The following is a 14,429-nucleotide window of genomic DNA, read 5'->3' as shown; positions in this document are numbered from 1 at the left end:
CCTAATTTATTTTATCCCTGGGATAGGAAGTGAAGGAAATTCTCCATAATGGGACATCTGCAACAGCACAAAATAAACTTACCAAGGGTTTAAACCATGGGTGTCCAACCTTTTGGCTTCTCTGGGCCACATTGAGTGTAGAGAAATTTTCTCGGGCCGCATATAAAATATATACTATAGTTAAGGTATATAAGTAATAAAACGCCGCCGTGCCCTTCCCATGCTACCGCGCCTCCCCCCCCCCCCCCCCCAGCACTAATTTAACACTAGTGGATGATCCCCTCCAAGGCTGCCTCTGTGGCCGTGCCCCCGACTTGACTTCCTTCCTCTCCAGCAAAAAAAAAAAAAATTGTCAGGGGGCAGTGGGCCGCATTGCCTGCGGTTCCGTGCCGCATGCGGCCCCCGGGCCGCAGGTTGGACATGCCTGGTTTAAACCCTTCCCTACTTTATATTTAAAAAAAAAAACGCTTGCACCTCTAACATTCTATATCAACACCATATAGATCTGTGGGCCTTCTTGGGCTCACCTGGACAGGTGCAGAAAGTGAATGCAGGTCCTAGAAGTGTATTGCACCAAGATATGCAGAAGGTGAATCATGAAATAAAGGACCATATATGGTGAGAATACTTTTATGGCCTGTTTCTTCCATTTTATTCTCCCAGTGCAGGTCAGAAAGTGAAAGGAAGGCATTGTAATATTTGCTGTGTATAATTCCTGTACAGTACCATCTGCCTCTACCTTCTGCCCCGCTCACTCTTTTTCTCTCTCTCAGGCCTGAAGGTCTGGAGCTCTCTCTGTGTGACATATCGGTGGTCACTGTAGCTGGCCAGGAGGAGCAGTTTGAGGATTTTGGTGAAGGAGCGGAACCAGACCTGTATAACAGTCACTGCGAGGATGAGCCGGACAGTTTCACAGAAACGTCAAACAGCACCCAACACCTCACCTCCAGGTAAGAAAATTTAGGAAAACTAAACACTAGCAAACTTTAGTAAGGGGTCCTGACCGCAGCCATTTCAGGGTCAGGACTGTTTGTGTCTCTATCCAGTAGATGCTGTATCGGGCAGCCCATTCAAGTCTGCATTTGGGGATGCTCACTCGCATGCCCATCACATTAGGGCAAACATCTGTGTCCATGCAGCTGCTGCATCCTCATAGACTTGAATATGCTGCCTGCATGCAGCACCTGCCAGTTAGAGACGCAAAAACAAATGGCCCATTCATGTATGGACCTCAGCAGCAGCGTGAACAAGGCCTTAAAGGATAAGTTCACCTTTGGGAACATCTTACATGTTCCACCCGATTTTAGGGTGGAACATGAAACATGTTCCCAATTCTGCAACCTCCACCTGATCCCCGCATTCCCTGGGACAGCAGTAAGGGGAGAAGTTCCCCATACTAGCTGTCTCTTTTTTTAAACCGGTGTTCCGTGAGAATTACCTACCCGTGAGAAAAACCTACCCCTCGTCACTTCCGGTGCTCGGCACTGTATGTAACGCAGCGGTTACTTTAAAACAGCTGTGCTGAAATACGAGTCATCTCCGCTCCTGTGCCTGCCACTTCCCTGCTCTCGGCTAGTAAATATAAAAGCGGCGGCGGGTGTATGAGAACATAAATCACGGAGCCGAGAGCCGCTTTTATATTTACTAGCTGAGAGCAGGGAAGTGACCGGGACAGGAGCGGAGATCACTCGTATTTCAGCACAGCTGTTTTATGTAACCGCCGCGTCGGTAGGTTTTTTTCACGGTACACCGTGATCGTTTAATACTAGTGCGCATGCGCACTAGTAAGCTCCTCAGTTCTTCCATTATGTTTCCTGGGCTCTGAGCATGCGCACTGCTGCGCTGCTCAGCTATTTCTGGCCGGAAGTGACAAGGGTAGGTTTTTCTCACGGGGTAGGTAATTCTCACGTTACACCGGCGTGACCGTACGGGGCTCCACCCACATGGCTACGTTGTTTATTCACACAGCTCTGTGTATGAATGAACTACAAGCCCCAACATCCTTTGCAGCTGTCGGCTCGTAGTTCTCAATGAACTACCACAGTGCTTGCCCGTATAGGATGTCTGGGCACACAGATGCACTGACAGATCTGAAGGAGACCTGCATGGCACCAGCAATCTGCTGATCGCTGGTGCAATGCTTTACAGGCTCCAAAAATAATTAAATGCACTTTTATTTAATGCAAAAAAAATGTGCATTTATAATTTTTTTTTTTACCAAAAAGTGAACTTTGGATTTCCAAAAAGGGAATGTCATCAAAATAAAATGAAACAATTGTTCACATACCTAGATCAGCCTTCCCAGACCTTCCTGTCATGGCAAAAGGGTGGCCATTCTGACAGGCGCTCTGCACATTTCTTGATTGTGCCAAAGCTTGCCCACTCCTCCTGTATATTGGCCAGTGAAGCTATCCATCATAGTGATAGACTAATAGGAATTGGTGGAGGCGAGAAAGTGTTGGCACTTTGCCTATCAGAACCAGGCTTGGGAGGCTGAAACTGGTATACACAGGCATTTTAGGTGCCTTCCTTTTATACTAACCGCTGTTGTTGTTTGTTTTAACTTTAATGACAGATTCTCTTTAATGCAGCTACAGCTCTTTACCAAGAGTGGTATTTTAGCAATGTTTGCAGAAACCTCCAGCTGCTGTCCGCACTTATCTTCATTCAAATCCAGATTTTAGATTGTAAGCTCTCATGAACAAGGCCCTCCAAACCCACTTGTGCCAAATTGTATTGAAACTGTGTGTTCTTCCTTTACTTTGAAAAGCACTTCGAAAACTGTTGGAACTAAATAACTCCTGTATAGAAAAATGAATTTGCTTCTGCTCACCATATAGGCACCCTTGATTCCAGACTTCCCTTATATCCAAAGGCAAGAACTATGATACGACCCCTGGATCCTGAAGCTTGCACCTTTAACTGCTCATACAGCCAACAGAAGGATTTGAGTTTTTTAATTCTAGGATTCAGGGAGAGCGGTAAAGCTCTCAACGTGGCCTGGATGCTGAATATTACAAATAATGTCTTGAGGGTCACATGCCAGGTAAAAAAAAAGTGGATTTAAAGTAAGCTAAATCCAGGCACCTGAAAGTGGATGAAAACGTAATCTAGATTAAAGTGGAACTTTATGCTAACAAATAAAAATGGGCGAATTGGCAGGATGTTTTATTGCAGAGGAGACATGCTTTGTCTCTTCTGCATTAAAGTTGCTTACCGTGTAAAGGGAGCCTTGCATGCACAGCTCATTGTTTAAATTAGGCTGTGCTGAAGCTAACTGCACTGCCACGCATGCCCCACCCAACCCGAAGATGTCAGCGGCCAGCAGGGAACCCCCGGTTTGCCACGTTGCCGGAGCCGAGGTAAGTATAGTTTTGCTTTAATGCATTCTCTGCCTTAAGGTAAAAAAAATCTTTCCATGTCAGCTCCCCCAGCCCGTTAACCTGAGTGTGATCTTGATCCAGTGCTGTGCCTATCTGTAGCAGCACTGCTCTTCTCTCCCCTCTTCTTACAGGAGGCTCAGCAGCAGGAGCCATTGCTGCTGTCAATCCAATCCTGTGAGCAGGGGGTGAGGCTGAGCTGCACTGCGTGTGTCAATAGATGCACACCGTTCGGCTCGAGCTAAAGCCTGCAGGAGCGCCCCTATAGCCAGTGGTTTGCTATGGGAGCACGCAGAAAAGAGGAGTAGCCAGGAACCCCACTGGGAGACCCCAGAAGAGGAGGATCGGGGGTGGTCTGTGCTAAACTATTGCACAGAACAGGAAAGTATAACATGTTTGTTATTTTAGAAAAAAAATGTTAACCTTTACAATCACTTTAATATAACTTTTGTGACACCAGGTTTACTTGAAGGCTTAATATGACTGTATACAGGTAGATGTCACGTATGTTCTTATGTGCTTTGCTGTGTGCTGAGTTAAAGTTCATTGTAAAGGGAGGTTGGCCAATATTAAAGACAGGGAGGGTCTCATCTTCTTTTACCTCAAAGAGGTTTGGATAGATGTTTGTGGTTCTTCCACATGTGCCTTAGAAGTTGACCAATTATATGCCAGCGCAAATTCAAATCTGTAAGGCAGTGCGATTTTGTGTGCGTCTTGCCGACATCCGTGCAAATTCATTTACAGATGTCTATGCTAGTCGCGTATGAAATTGCCAAAAATAGTGCAGGAACCTTTTTCAAAATCAGTGCAAGTCGGAGTCGCACCGATTTGAACGGTTTCATAGGCACGAAGAGGGTGCAACTTGTCATGTGACTTTAAACTTTCAAATGGCATGACAAGTCACACCAGTGTGAACTGGGGCTGAAGGATTACTTTTTGTCTGGCTTATTCTGCTGAATCTGCCAGCATTGCCACCATGGGTGGTCCTGTCGGCACCACCCAGCTCAACAAACGTCAGTATGAAACTAGGAGCCAGTCAGAAAATTCTCGAGTAGCTAATCAGATGCAGTCACTTTCTGGGTGTTCTGACAGCCATGGGAGCAGCAGCGGTCAGAATGCAATAGCCAACAGGGAAGGTTTGTCCATCCGCGCTGTTTAGCATAGATGAGGAAAACTATTTGTTTCTCTACCAGCCCATGGGGCTGAACAAGGGAAATCTTAATGTATATGGTTAGCCTTCTGCTCAACTGGTGCCCACCCCAAACTTTGAAATGGGAGATGTATTCAGATGAACACTAGCTGCTATAGGTACAATGATTTTCTTTGCTCCCCTGGGTGGCCAATCTTCTTATTGAGAGAACGTCAGAAGGTTGAGCCACACAGACACAACCTAAAGGATGTCATTTGAGGTCTTCCGAAAGCTCCCATGTATACAATGAGCGTATCCTTTCCATCACAATGTCCTGTTACTTGTGAGGTGCCAAGCTCAGCACACAGCATAACATATGGGCACATTACAGTTTGCAATAGTTTCTTATGTTCTATATACCCCTTGAAAGGTCAGGTATATACATCTTCATCTTTGCGTTTCCCAGTGGTGCCCCTGTGTCAGATCGCCAACATCTGGCACCCCCACCTTGTTCAGCCCTGGGGGGCTTGTACTGCAGCCAGTGCCACAAACATATCAACCGCCTGGAAGACTTATCCACCCGTCTCCGATACCTCGAGATGGACAGGTGACATTGCATGACTGTTAAGCAGTGAGGACAGGGAGAGGTATATACATTGAATGGGGCCTTTCCTGGAGAAGATCATGTGACTTACAGGCAATGCGCCTAGACTTAGCGCATTTTACACATTGCTGCTTTTTTTATTTCAAAATTGCGGGTTGTACCAATGCCGTTTTTTTTTTTTTTTTTTTAACCGGCGAGCACGAGTGCCGATACTGAGTGCCGATACTGAGTGCCGATACTGAGTGCCGATACTGAGTGCCGATACTGAGTGCCGATACCTTTGTGGAGCAATTTTAGCCTATACAAAATGGATAACCTCAAATCGCACTGCAAAGAATCACACGTGATTTGAATAGGAATTTGGTGTGATTCCGGTCTGGATCATCAAATACGGTTTCCCACACTGCTCCTGTGTGAACCCAGGCTGAAATCACTATGACAAGCCTGGGTGCTGCACAGGAGTGGTGCGGGCATCCGCCTGTGATTTAGACAGCAATCGCACCACATTCCTGTTCAAATTGCATGCAATTCGGCATTGGTGCAACCCTTAAATCAAGTCTTTTACAGATGTCTACCAGTGCACTATGGAGGGAAATTTTAATTCTTTACAGGGGCACTGTCATGAAGCAATGCAACTTTGAAATTATATTGCCTTACTTACAGATCCCATCTGTTTCCAGGCAGTCGCTTAGTAAATAGGTTCAATTTTAGTCTCCCACAACTATTGCGTGTGAAGAGCTACATGTGGGGAAAGGCAGCTTGCATCAGAACTTTCTTTTGTTGGTGTTTTGCTGCATTACAGTTTACCTCTAAGACATTTTATTAAAGCCGTATTAAACCCAAAAGCAAACATTTTATTATATTGCATCTTACCAATTCTTAGATGTGAGGTCTGCACTAGTTTTTTCTTTCCTTCACTTTCACCTCCTGCCAGTTAGTCTGTGGTTTTTCTAAAGAACAAGCTCTCTTCCAGATATAATAATTTACAGGGTTGGAACAAAACATTTACCACTGACAGGGGTGCTTACAATGATCCGCTTTTATTTATGTAAAAAATTTATCCCAAAAGGAAAAAAATAAACTTGGCTGTTACTGATTAGGAAGCGTTAGCTGGAGTTTGGCTTTAGTTTGTTAGTGTATCAAAATTTGGTAGTCCATCTAAAGCCAGCCATAGATGGATCAAATCTCAGCCTGTTCAGCAGGGACCCGCCAAGATTTGATTCATCTATGGGCAGGCTAGTTGTACCCAAGTCCATACATCAATCGAATTGGGTACAACCACACTTTTGAATTATTTTACATGTGATTACTGCCGGTGGCTATAGACGCTAGCAGTAATCGTGTTCTGCTGCCCGGGTAGGCTCCCCACCGACAGATCACAATAGTGCTGTGGGAGGGATTCCCCCCATCAACACGGACTGTGTTTATTGGGGGAATCAAGCGATTTTTTTTTCTTATACCCATGGTGTAAGTAAAAAAAATATCATAATCTATGGGCTGCTTAACACTACCCTCCCCCTCCAGACTGACAATGCTGCTGTCTGCTGTGCACCCTGCGCTCCTTCATCCAGAGTGGGGACACTAATACAGGAGGTGTGTTACTGGCCAGATCACCAATGAAAACCGAGGGAAAAAGCTTAGAAAAAGAAAACTAATTCAGCCACCGCATCTAATGATTGGTAAGCTGCAATATATTACATTTTTGGTTTTGGGTTTAATACCGCGTTAGGTAAAGCAGGAAGCTCTGCCTCTTAAAATTGAATCTTCTTATACCAAATTTGTCACTGAGCCTGTAACCTTTATGAAGAGTATTCTGTTCCCCTATTAAATCACATGTACTTCTTAGGAAGGGTCCCCGGTGTGCCTCCCTCGGTCCGGTTTTTTGAAGCTTTGCTGTGCATGTATGGGAAGTCTATGGGAAAGTCTCTGCATGACAAATGTTCTGCTTCTGGGACTCTACAGCTTTGGAACTTGGAAATACTATTGAAGACTTGAGTTTGGGAAGACTCATCAGATCTAGAAACATTGATGATGTGTTAGATGTTCTATATGTTTCACATTAAACAAGGTCTCTGGTATCTAGAAGTGAAGAGCAAGTGTTCATCTGCTGCCTTTTTAGTGCGCCTGTTGTGTTTAATAAACCAGCATGATGCAGCGGGTGACTCCACTTGTGCTGCTTGGTTAAAAAATGAACAGACCTGCAGTATGAATGTGTGAGGCATTGTAAGTGTAGCACAAAAGCTGTGAAATAGCATCTTTATGGCTCAAGGACATGGGCACCTAGGGCTGTATATCATAAAAGCTGGATGTATTCTTGTGCATGGGAGTTAATACATGTGTATAGCTGTAGATGTACATGCCTGGATGCAGATGGCATCAGGGGGCATGCATCCTGTATAGACATATGCCGGTTTTCGGTAATTCGATATATCGCGGTATTGCATAGCCACGGTATTGTTATTGTGGCATTTTTAAAATACCGAGTTTCTCTGTCAAGTCTGCCTGACTTGTGAATTGATACATTTCAGTGAGCTGGATGACTCATTCACTCACACAGCTAACACCTTTCAGCATTAAGTCTCCCAGTAACTATAAACAAAAATGATTACATTTGTATCTTTTCCTTCCCTCTGCCAGGGAGAAAGGAAGTTTAACCTCTTAAAGACTGGATCTTTTTCTGACACTTGTTGTTTGCAAGTTAAAATCAGTTTTTTTTGCTAGAAAAGTACTTAGAACCCCCAAACATTTTATATATTTTTTTAGCAGAGACCCTACAGAATAAAATGGCGATTGTTGTAATATTTTATGTCACACTGTATTTGCGCAGCAGTCTTTCAAACGCAATGATTAGACTTTAATGAATAATAAAAAAAAAAAAACGTAACAGTAAAGTTATCCCAATTTTTTTTTTTTTTGTTACACAGAGAATCGTGATCTTTATTCCAAGCTAAAAAATCGTGATTCTCATTTTGGCCAGAATCGTGCAGCTCTAATAAATATATATATATATATATATATATATATATATATATATATACACACACACACGCATAGCAGCCCACATTACATTATTATATAGCCATCAAGCAGTGTCTACAAAAAATGCAGAAAGCTTGCCAGAGCAGGAACTGCAGGTTAGTCGCATGGTGCAAAAGCAGGATGGATTTCAAGGCCACTGAATTTTAAAAAAATGCTGCATGCACCTTTTTTCTGCGGAAAATGAGGGCATAGCAGCCCGTTCAAATCAACGGGCTGCTATGCCTGTGCAAATGTGGGCCGCCAACCCGCATACATGTGAACCACCAACCCGCATACATGTGAACCACCAACCCGCATACATGTGAACCAGGCCTAAAGCAATAGTAAAGTCATTTATAAACAACACCTCCTTCAGGTTTAACCACTTCTTGACCACAAGGATTTGCCCTCTTAATGACCAGGCCATCGGATCGGAGCCGAGCGCCAGGACCAGTTATCACCAGTTAGGCCAGACACTGCTTGATGACCTATTTTAGGCCTGGTTCACAGAGTCTGTACTGACTGACTATATAATAATGTGCATAAGTGAACCAAAGCCCCTAAATTCAGCAATGAAATTGAAGTGAGGTGGAAATTTAATAATTTAAATTTAATAATAGAATACCGTGATAATACCGTATACCGTGGCAAAACCTTAATCAATTAATCGCAGCATGAAAATCTGATACCGTCACAAGCCTAATCCTGTAGACCTGTACACATGTATATTCTGGATCTGTGCTTACCAGCATACAGCTATGCCCTGTCACCTATTTGTATTGGTGGCTGTATGCACAAGGCACGGGAATATGGCAGTTTGTTTTTTACATTATATGGCCCCATGCACCCTGTGTAAATGAGCCTTAAAGCAAACCTGTGCTTTGCCCGTGCACCGACTGAATGGACTGGCAGGAGAAAAAAGGTAAGCTGGGTATATGAGTAAATGCTCCTGGGAGGGGGGCTTCCAAGGTGTCCTTTCAACTCCCATAGAAGTCTGTGTGATTCCACTGTACACATGCTAACCTGAAGATATGAAGACGATCAAAGGATGTAAATTTTGCCATAGGCCCTGGCAGCACTAGAATGAGAAGCATGGAGCTTTGATCTAGCACTGCTCAGGGTGGTGGGGGAAAAAAGACAAGGAAACTTTGTTTGAAAGTTTCCTTACCGTTTTTAAAAAGACCCTCTCGTCAGACCATTAATTTCAACAACACTCTTCTTATAAGATTAAATGAGCGTTTACTGTAATTTAGGCATCTTCTTTACCTGAAAAACCTCAGTGGTGTAGACATTCAAAAGCCCTGAGACTGCTGCTTGGCATCATCTTCTTGGATGTCAGCAGACTGAGCTGTCCCTCACGTGACACCCTATAGCAGTGATGGTGAACCTTGGCACCCCAGATGTTTTGGAACTACATTTCCCATGATGCTTAAAGGTGAGTTCCACCCAAATGTGGAACTTCCGCTCATTTGCTTCCTCCCTTTGACAGGTACCCTTCCCCACTTCCTGAAACGGTGCCGCGGCGAAGTTTGGCCCCCTCCTCCTACCCCCCGCCGCCGAGCCAATCCGAATGCGCAGCTCGCTTCGCGCATGCGCAGTAGGGACCTGCCTGTGAAACCGCAAGGCTTCACTGCTGGGTTCCCTTAACGGCGATGGCAGCGGCAGCACCCGACAGCCGATGTCGGCGCCGATATCGCTGGACTCCAGCACAGGTAAGTGTCTTAATATTAAAAGTCAGCAGCTACAGTATGTGTGGTTGCTGACTTTTAATTTTTGGAGGGGGGGCGGAACTCCGCTTTAACTACACTGCAGAGTGCATGAGCATCATGGGAAATGTAGTTCCAAAACATCTGGGGTGCCAAGGTTCGCCATCCCTGCCCTTTAATAATCCTCTTTTTTCCTTTCCCCAGCAGCTACATAAAGCTGGCCACAGATTATGCAATTTTTCTTTCCTTCAACCAATGGTTGAAGGAAAGAAAATTGCTTGATTTGTTGATGAGGAATCCCTCCCGCTGCACCATTGTATTCTGACAGCGGGAGGTTTACCCGCCTTTAGAATCCAATGATCATTGCTGGTGGTGATAGCCATTGGCAATGATCGCATAAAAAAAAAAATCTAACAGACTAGTTGTACTGCAGTCAAAACAATAGATTGACTTCAGTACAACCAGCCTGCCCATGGATGGATCAGCCTAATTTTGATCAGTCTATGGTCAGCTTTAGTTTCTTTATGAATATACATATGGCATAATAGCCCAAAAAATCAAATTTTACATGCACAAGGACATACAATTTGCTGCGTACAGATCTATAATTTATACGGATTTGAAGACAGCGGTAGTGTTTGCTATGTGCTCATGCACACTTCTTCATTTTGGTCTGCAGCATATTTCTGCATAAACCAGAACAAGAAAAATATGCGTTCAGGCCTGCACATAGACTATATTTTATGTGGTATGCATGTAAATGTTTGTGCTATTGTTTACATGTAAATGAAATTCCTTGCGCTTAGGAGTATTGATTATACTTATAAATAAATTTAGTATTGTGAACAGCTGCTGCTGGCAATTAAGGTGTATGTGCCTTGAAAAGTGCTGAGTGTGAATGTCAGCGCTGCTGTTTGTGACCAAAATATAATGATGAAAAGTGCTATGTGCTATAAGGTGCTCAGTGCACTGCAAACATGTGCAAATGTATATTAATATATCAATTGATATCAATGTCCTTATACAAATATGAATATCCTTCACATACGGTTAGAAAGTGCTGAGTGTGGGTGTCACCGCTACCACTGGTAACCAAAATAAATAAATAATTTAAATTAGACCCTGTTCACACTACTCCGACTTGGGACGCGACTTGTGCGACCTCAAGTCACCCCAAGTCGCTTGTCATTACAAATTCAATGTAAATGAATGAGAGCCGTCTTAACTACTTAAGCCCCGGAAGATTTTACCCCCTTCCTGACCAGGACCTATTTTGCGATTCGGCACTGCTTGACTTTAACGGACAATTGCGCGGTCGTGCAATGCTGTACCCAAATGAATTTGACGTCCTTTTTTCCCCACAAACAGAGCTTTCTTTTGGTGGTATTTGATCACCTGTGTGATTTTTTTGATCATGCGCTATAAACAAAAAAAGAGCGACAATTTTGCAAAAATAAAATTTTTCTAAATTTCTTTATATGAAATTCCCAAAAAAATAATTTAAAAATCTAAATTTTTTAACATTTTCGGCCAATTTGTTTTATGCTACATATGTTTGCTAAAAAAAATCGCAAAAAGCGTATTTTTATTGGTTTGCGCAAAAGTTATTGCGTTTACTAACGAAGGGAAAGATTTTTGTCTTTTTTGTTGTTTTTTGTTTTTTAACGAGTAATGGCGGCGATCTGCGATTTTTTTACTTTTTATTTTTTTTGCGGGACTGCGACATTGCGGCAGACAGATCGGACCCTTGACTGACATTTTTGACACTTTTGGGGTTACCAGTGACATTTCTACAGTAATCAGTGCTATACATTTGCACTGTTACTGTAAAAATGACACTGGCAGTGAAGGGGTTAATTTTTATTTTTTATTTTTATTTTTTGAGAGGGAGGGGTTAAGTGTGTCCCTAGGGGCGTGATTCTAACTGTGATTGGATGCGGCTGGATGCGGCTTGATGTGTAAGAACAGAGATCAACGGTCCTACATAGCAGAACCGTATGATCTCTGTTCTTACACAGGGAAGAATGACAGGCGGCTTTGTTTACATTAGCCGCCTGCCTTTCTCCCGGTGTAACGGACGATCGCGAGTGACCGGCGGACATCGGGTCCGCCGGACACGCGCGCTGGGGGGGTCTGTGACCGAGCGGGAGCACGCCTTCGTGGGCGCGCGCTCGCTCCCTAGAGCCTCACATGCTAGCGACGTAGTCCTACGGTGCTTTGCCTGTGAGGGGCTGACTGCCGCAGTAAATAGTCGTGCAGCAGTCGGCAAGCGGTTAATATGCACTACTGAAGTCGCTCCGACTTCAGAAAAGGTTCCTGTACTACTTCAAGGCGACCTCTATCCGACTTGTGCACATAGACTTCAATGGGAGTCGTCTCTAAGTCGGATCCTTATCTATTTTCAAGCGACTGTGATCAGACTTTCCAGGTAGAAGAAAAAGATTACCCAGGCATTACCCACAAAAAGGTCGCCTATCTTCCAAGTCTCTTCCAAGTCTCTTCCAAGTCTCTTCCAAGTCTCTTCCAAGTCTCTTCCAAGTCTCTTCCAAGTCTCTTCCAAGTCACGCTAAAGTCGCGCTAAAAAGTCGCTCCTTCATGGGGAGACTTTCTGGTCGCGGTAGTGTGAACCGGCTCTAAAAGTGTTCCGTGCAGACTGTGCAAATATGTATTCATATACCAAACAATATCAATGTGCTTATACAATAATGAATGTCCATCAAATACAGCTCCAAATGCAATAATTCCAATGTATTCAATGGTGGTGATAAAGTGCTCCACTTCAAATCTAAAGTGCTCGTGCTCCCCTCTTGTCAATTCACTCACCAGAACATGGAATAGAGATGGCCTGTATATTAATATGGAGAAGCCTTAAAACCGTATCCCCTTAAGGCAGGACGTACTCCCAACTGCTGTGTCCCCAATCTCCTTGGTATGATCGGTATATACTGCTAAAGCTGGTATTGCTGGCCAGAATCCTCCTCAGTAATATATAAAAATGATATCCGCCATAGTGAAGTATGTTATAACCGCTTTATTCAAACAAAAATATCCACTTACATTAAAATAAAAGATGAACAGCAAACTGTGACGCTGTGGTTTCAACTACCACGTCAACCACCGTACCACAGTTTGCTGTTCATATTTTATTGTAATGTAAGTGGATATTTTTGTTTGAATAAAGCGGTTATAACATACTTCACTATGGCGGATATCATTTTTATATATTACTGAGGAGGATTCTGGCCAGCAATACCAGCTTTAGCAGTATATACCGATCATACCAAGGAGATTGGGGACACAGCAGTTGGAGTATGTCCTGCCTGAAAGAGGATACGGTTTTAAGGCTTCTCCATATTAATATACAGGCCATCTCTATTCCATGTTCTGGTTAGTGAATTGACAAGAGGGGAGCACGAGCACTTTTGATTTGAAGTGGAGCACTTTATCACCACCATTAAATACATTGGAATTATTGCATTTGGAGCTGTATTTGATGGACATTCATTATTGTATAAGGACATTGATATTGTTTAGTATATGAATACATATTTGCACAGTCTGCAGGGAACACTTTTATAGCATCATTTAAATTATTTATTTATTTTGGTTACCAGTGGTAGCGATTGACACCCACACTCAAGCACTTTCTAACCGTATGTGAAGGATATTCATATTTGTAGGACATTGATATCAATTGATATATTAATATACATTTGCACAAGTTTGCACTGAGCACCTTATAGCACACAGCACTTTTCATCATTATATTTTGGTCACAAACAGCGGCGCTGACATTCACACTCAGCATTGTTTACATGTGCACATGGGCCCTTCAGCCTGCTGCCGCCATCTTTTGTCACCATTTCTCTGGGCTGGCATTTAAATATCAACAATTTGTAGCCAGCATTGCTGCCACTGCTAATCACTCGCTATTATTGTTTTTACCCCTACCCCTGTATATGAGTCAATAGCCGTATTTTAATCATGCCTGATCAAGCATAACAGAACGCTACCAGCCATTATTCCAGCAAAAGGGCAGATATTTATCAAAATGATAATTCCACATCCCAGACATATCTCCGCCAGTGAATACCGGGGCCCCAGCTGGCTGATGTACATTTGCACGGAGGAGTTCACATCGCACTGATAGATCCGGACCGGCCTCCGCTCCAGCGGTAGCCGCTCAAAACGCCTGCCGTTCGGGACATCTGGCAAGTGGTATGTGGTCTCCATTTAATGGAAGGTTTCTACAACTACAGGTCTTTTCTCAATGTCAGTCAAGGCATATTCGCTGTGCATAGCGATTACCGGTAAACTGACACTAGGAGACATACTGGCAATTTAAATAAAACACTTCCTGAAAAATGTCCACACCATTAATAATAAAATTTCCACAACAAAAATCGGCCAGTGTAACCGATGAAGCTTCTAGCGCTGGCACAGGATCGTGAAAAGTATCTTCCCACTATTTAACATCAGTAACTTAATCTTTAATGCAGATATGTAAAAAACTAAGAAAAAAGAGAAATGAAAAAAAAAAGAGGCGGGGAGCAAGTCCACATTTTCCCACCTCCCAGGCATATTGTTGATAT

The 14,429-nt window shown here is 43.4% G+C and overlaps 1 protein-coding gene across 1 annotated transcript in view; it reads left to right on the top strand.

Moving 5' to 3' along the window:
- Positions 1-14,429, top strand: part of RAB11FIP3 (RAB11 family interacting protein 3) — a 174,676-nt gene that overhangs the window by 119,246 nt on the left and 41,001 nt on the right. Inside the window, exons 9-10 of the mRNA XM_082261081.1 lie at positions 774-950; positions 4,976-5,116. Of these exons, the coding sequence (XP_082117207.1) occupies positions 774-950; positions 4,976-5,116 (318 nt within the window). The remainder of the gene's footprint in view (positions 1-773; positions 951-4,975; positions 5,117-14,429) is intronic.

The sequence above is a fragment of the Pelophylax lessonae genome (assembly GCF_965119305.1).
Source record: "Pelophylax lessonae genome assembly, chromosome: 6".
NCBI classification, from domain to species: domain Eukaryota; kingdom Metazoa; phylum Chordata; class Amphibia; order Anura; family Ranidae; genus Pelophylax; species Pelophylax lessonae.
Note: the sequence above shows the minus strand (reverse complement) of the source record. Positions and strands in the feature narration are given on the sequence as shown.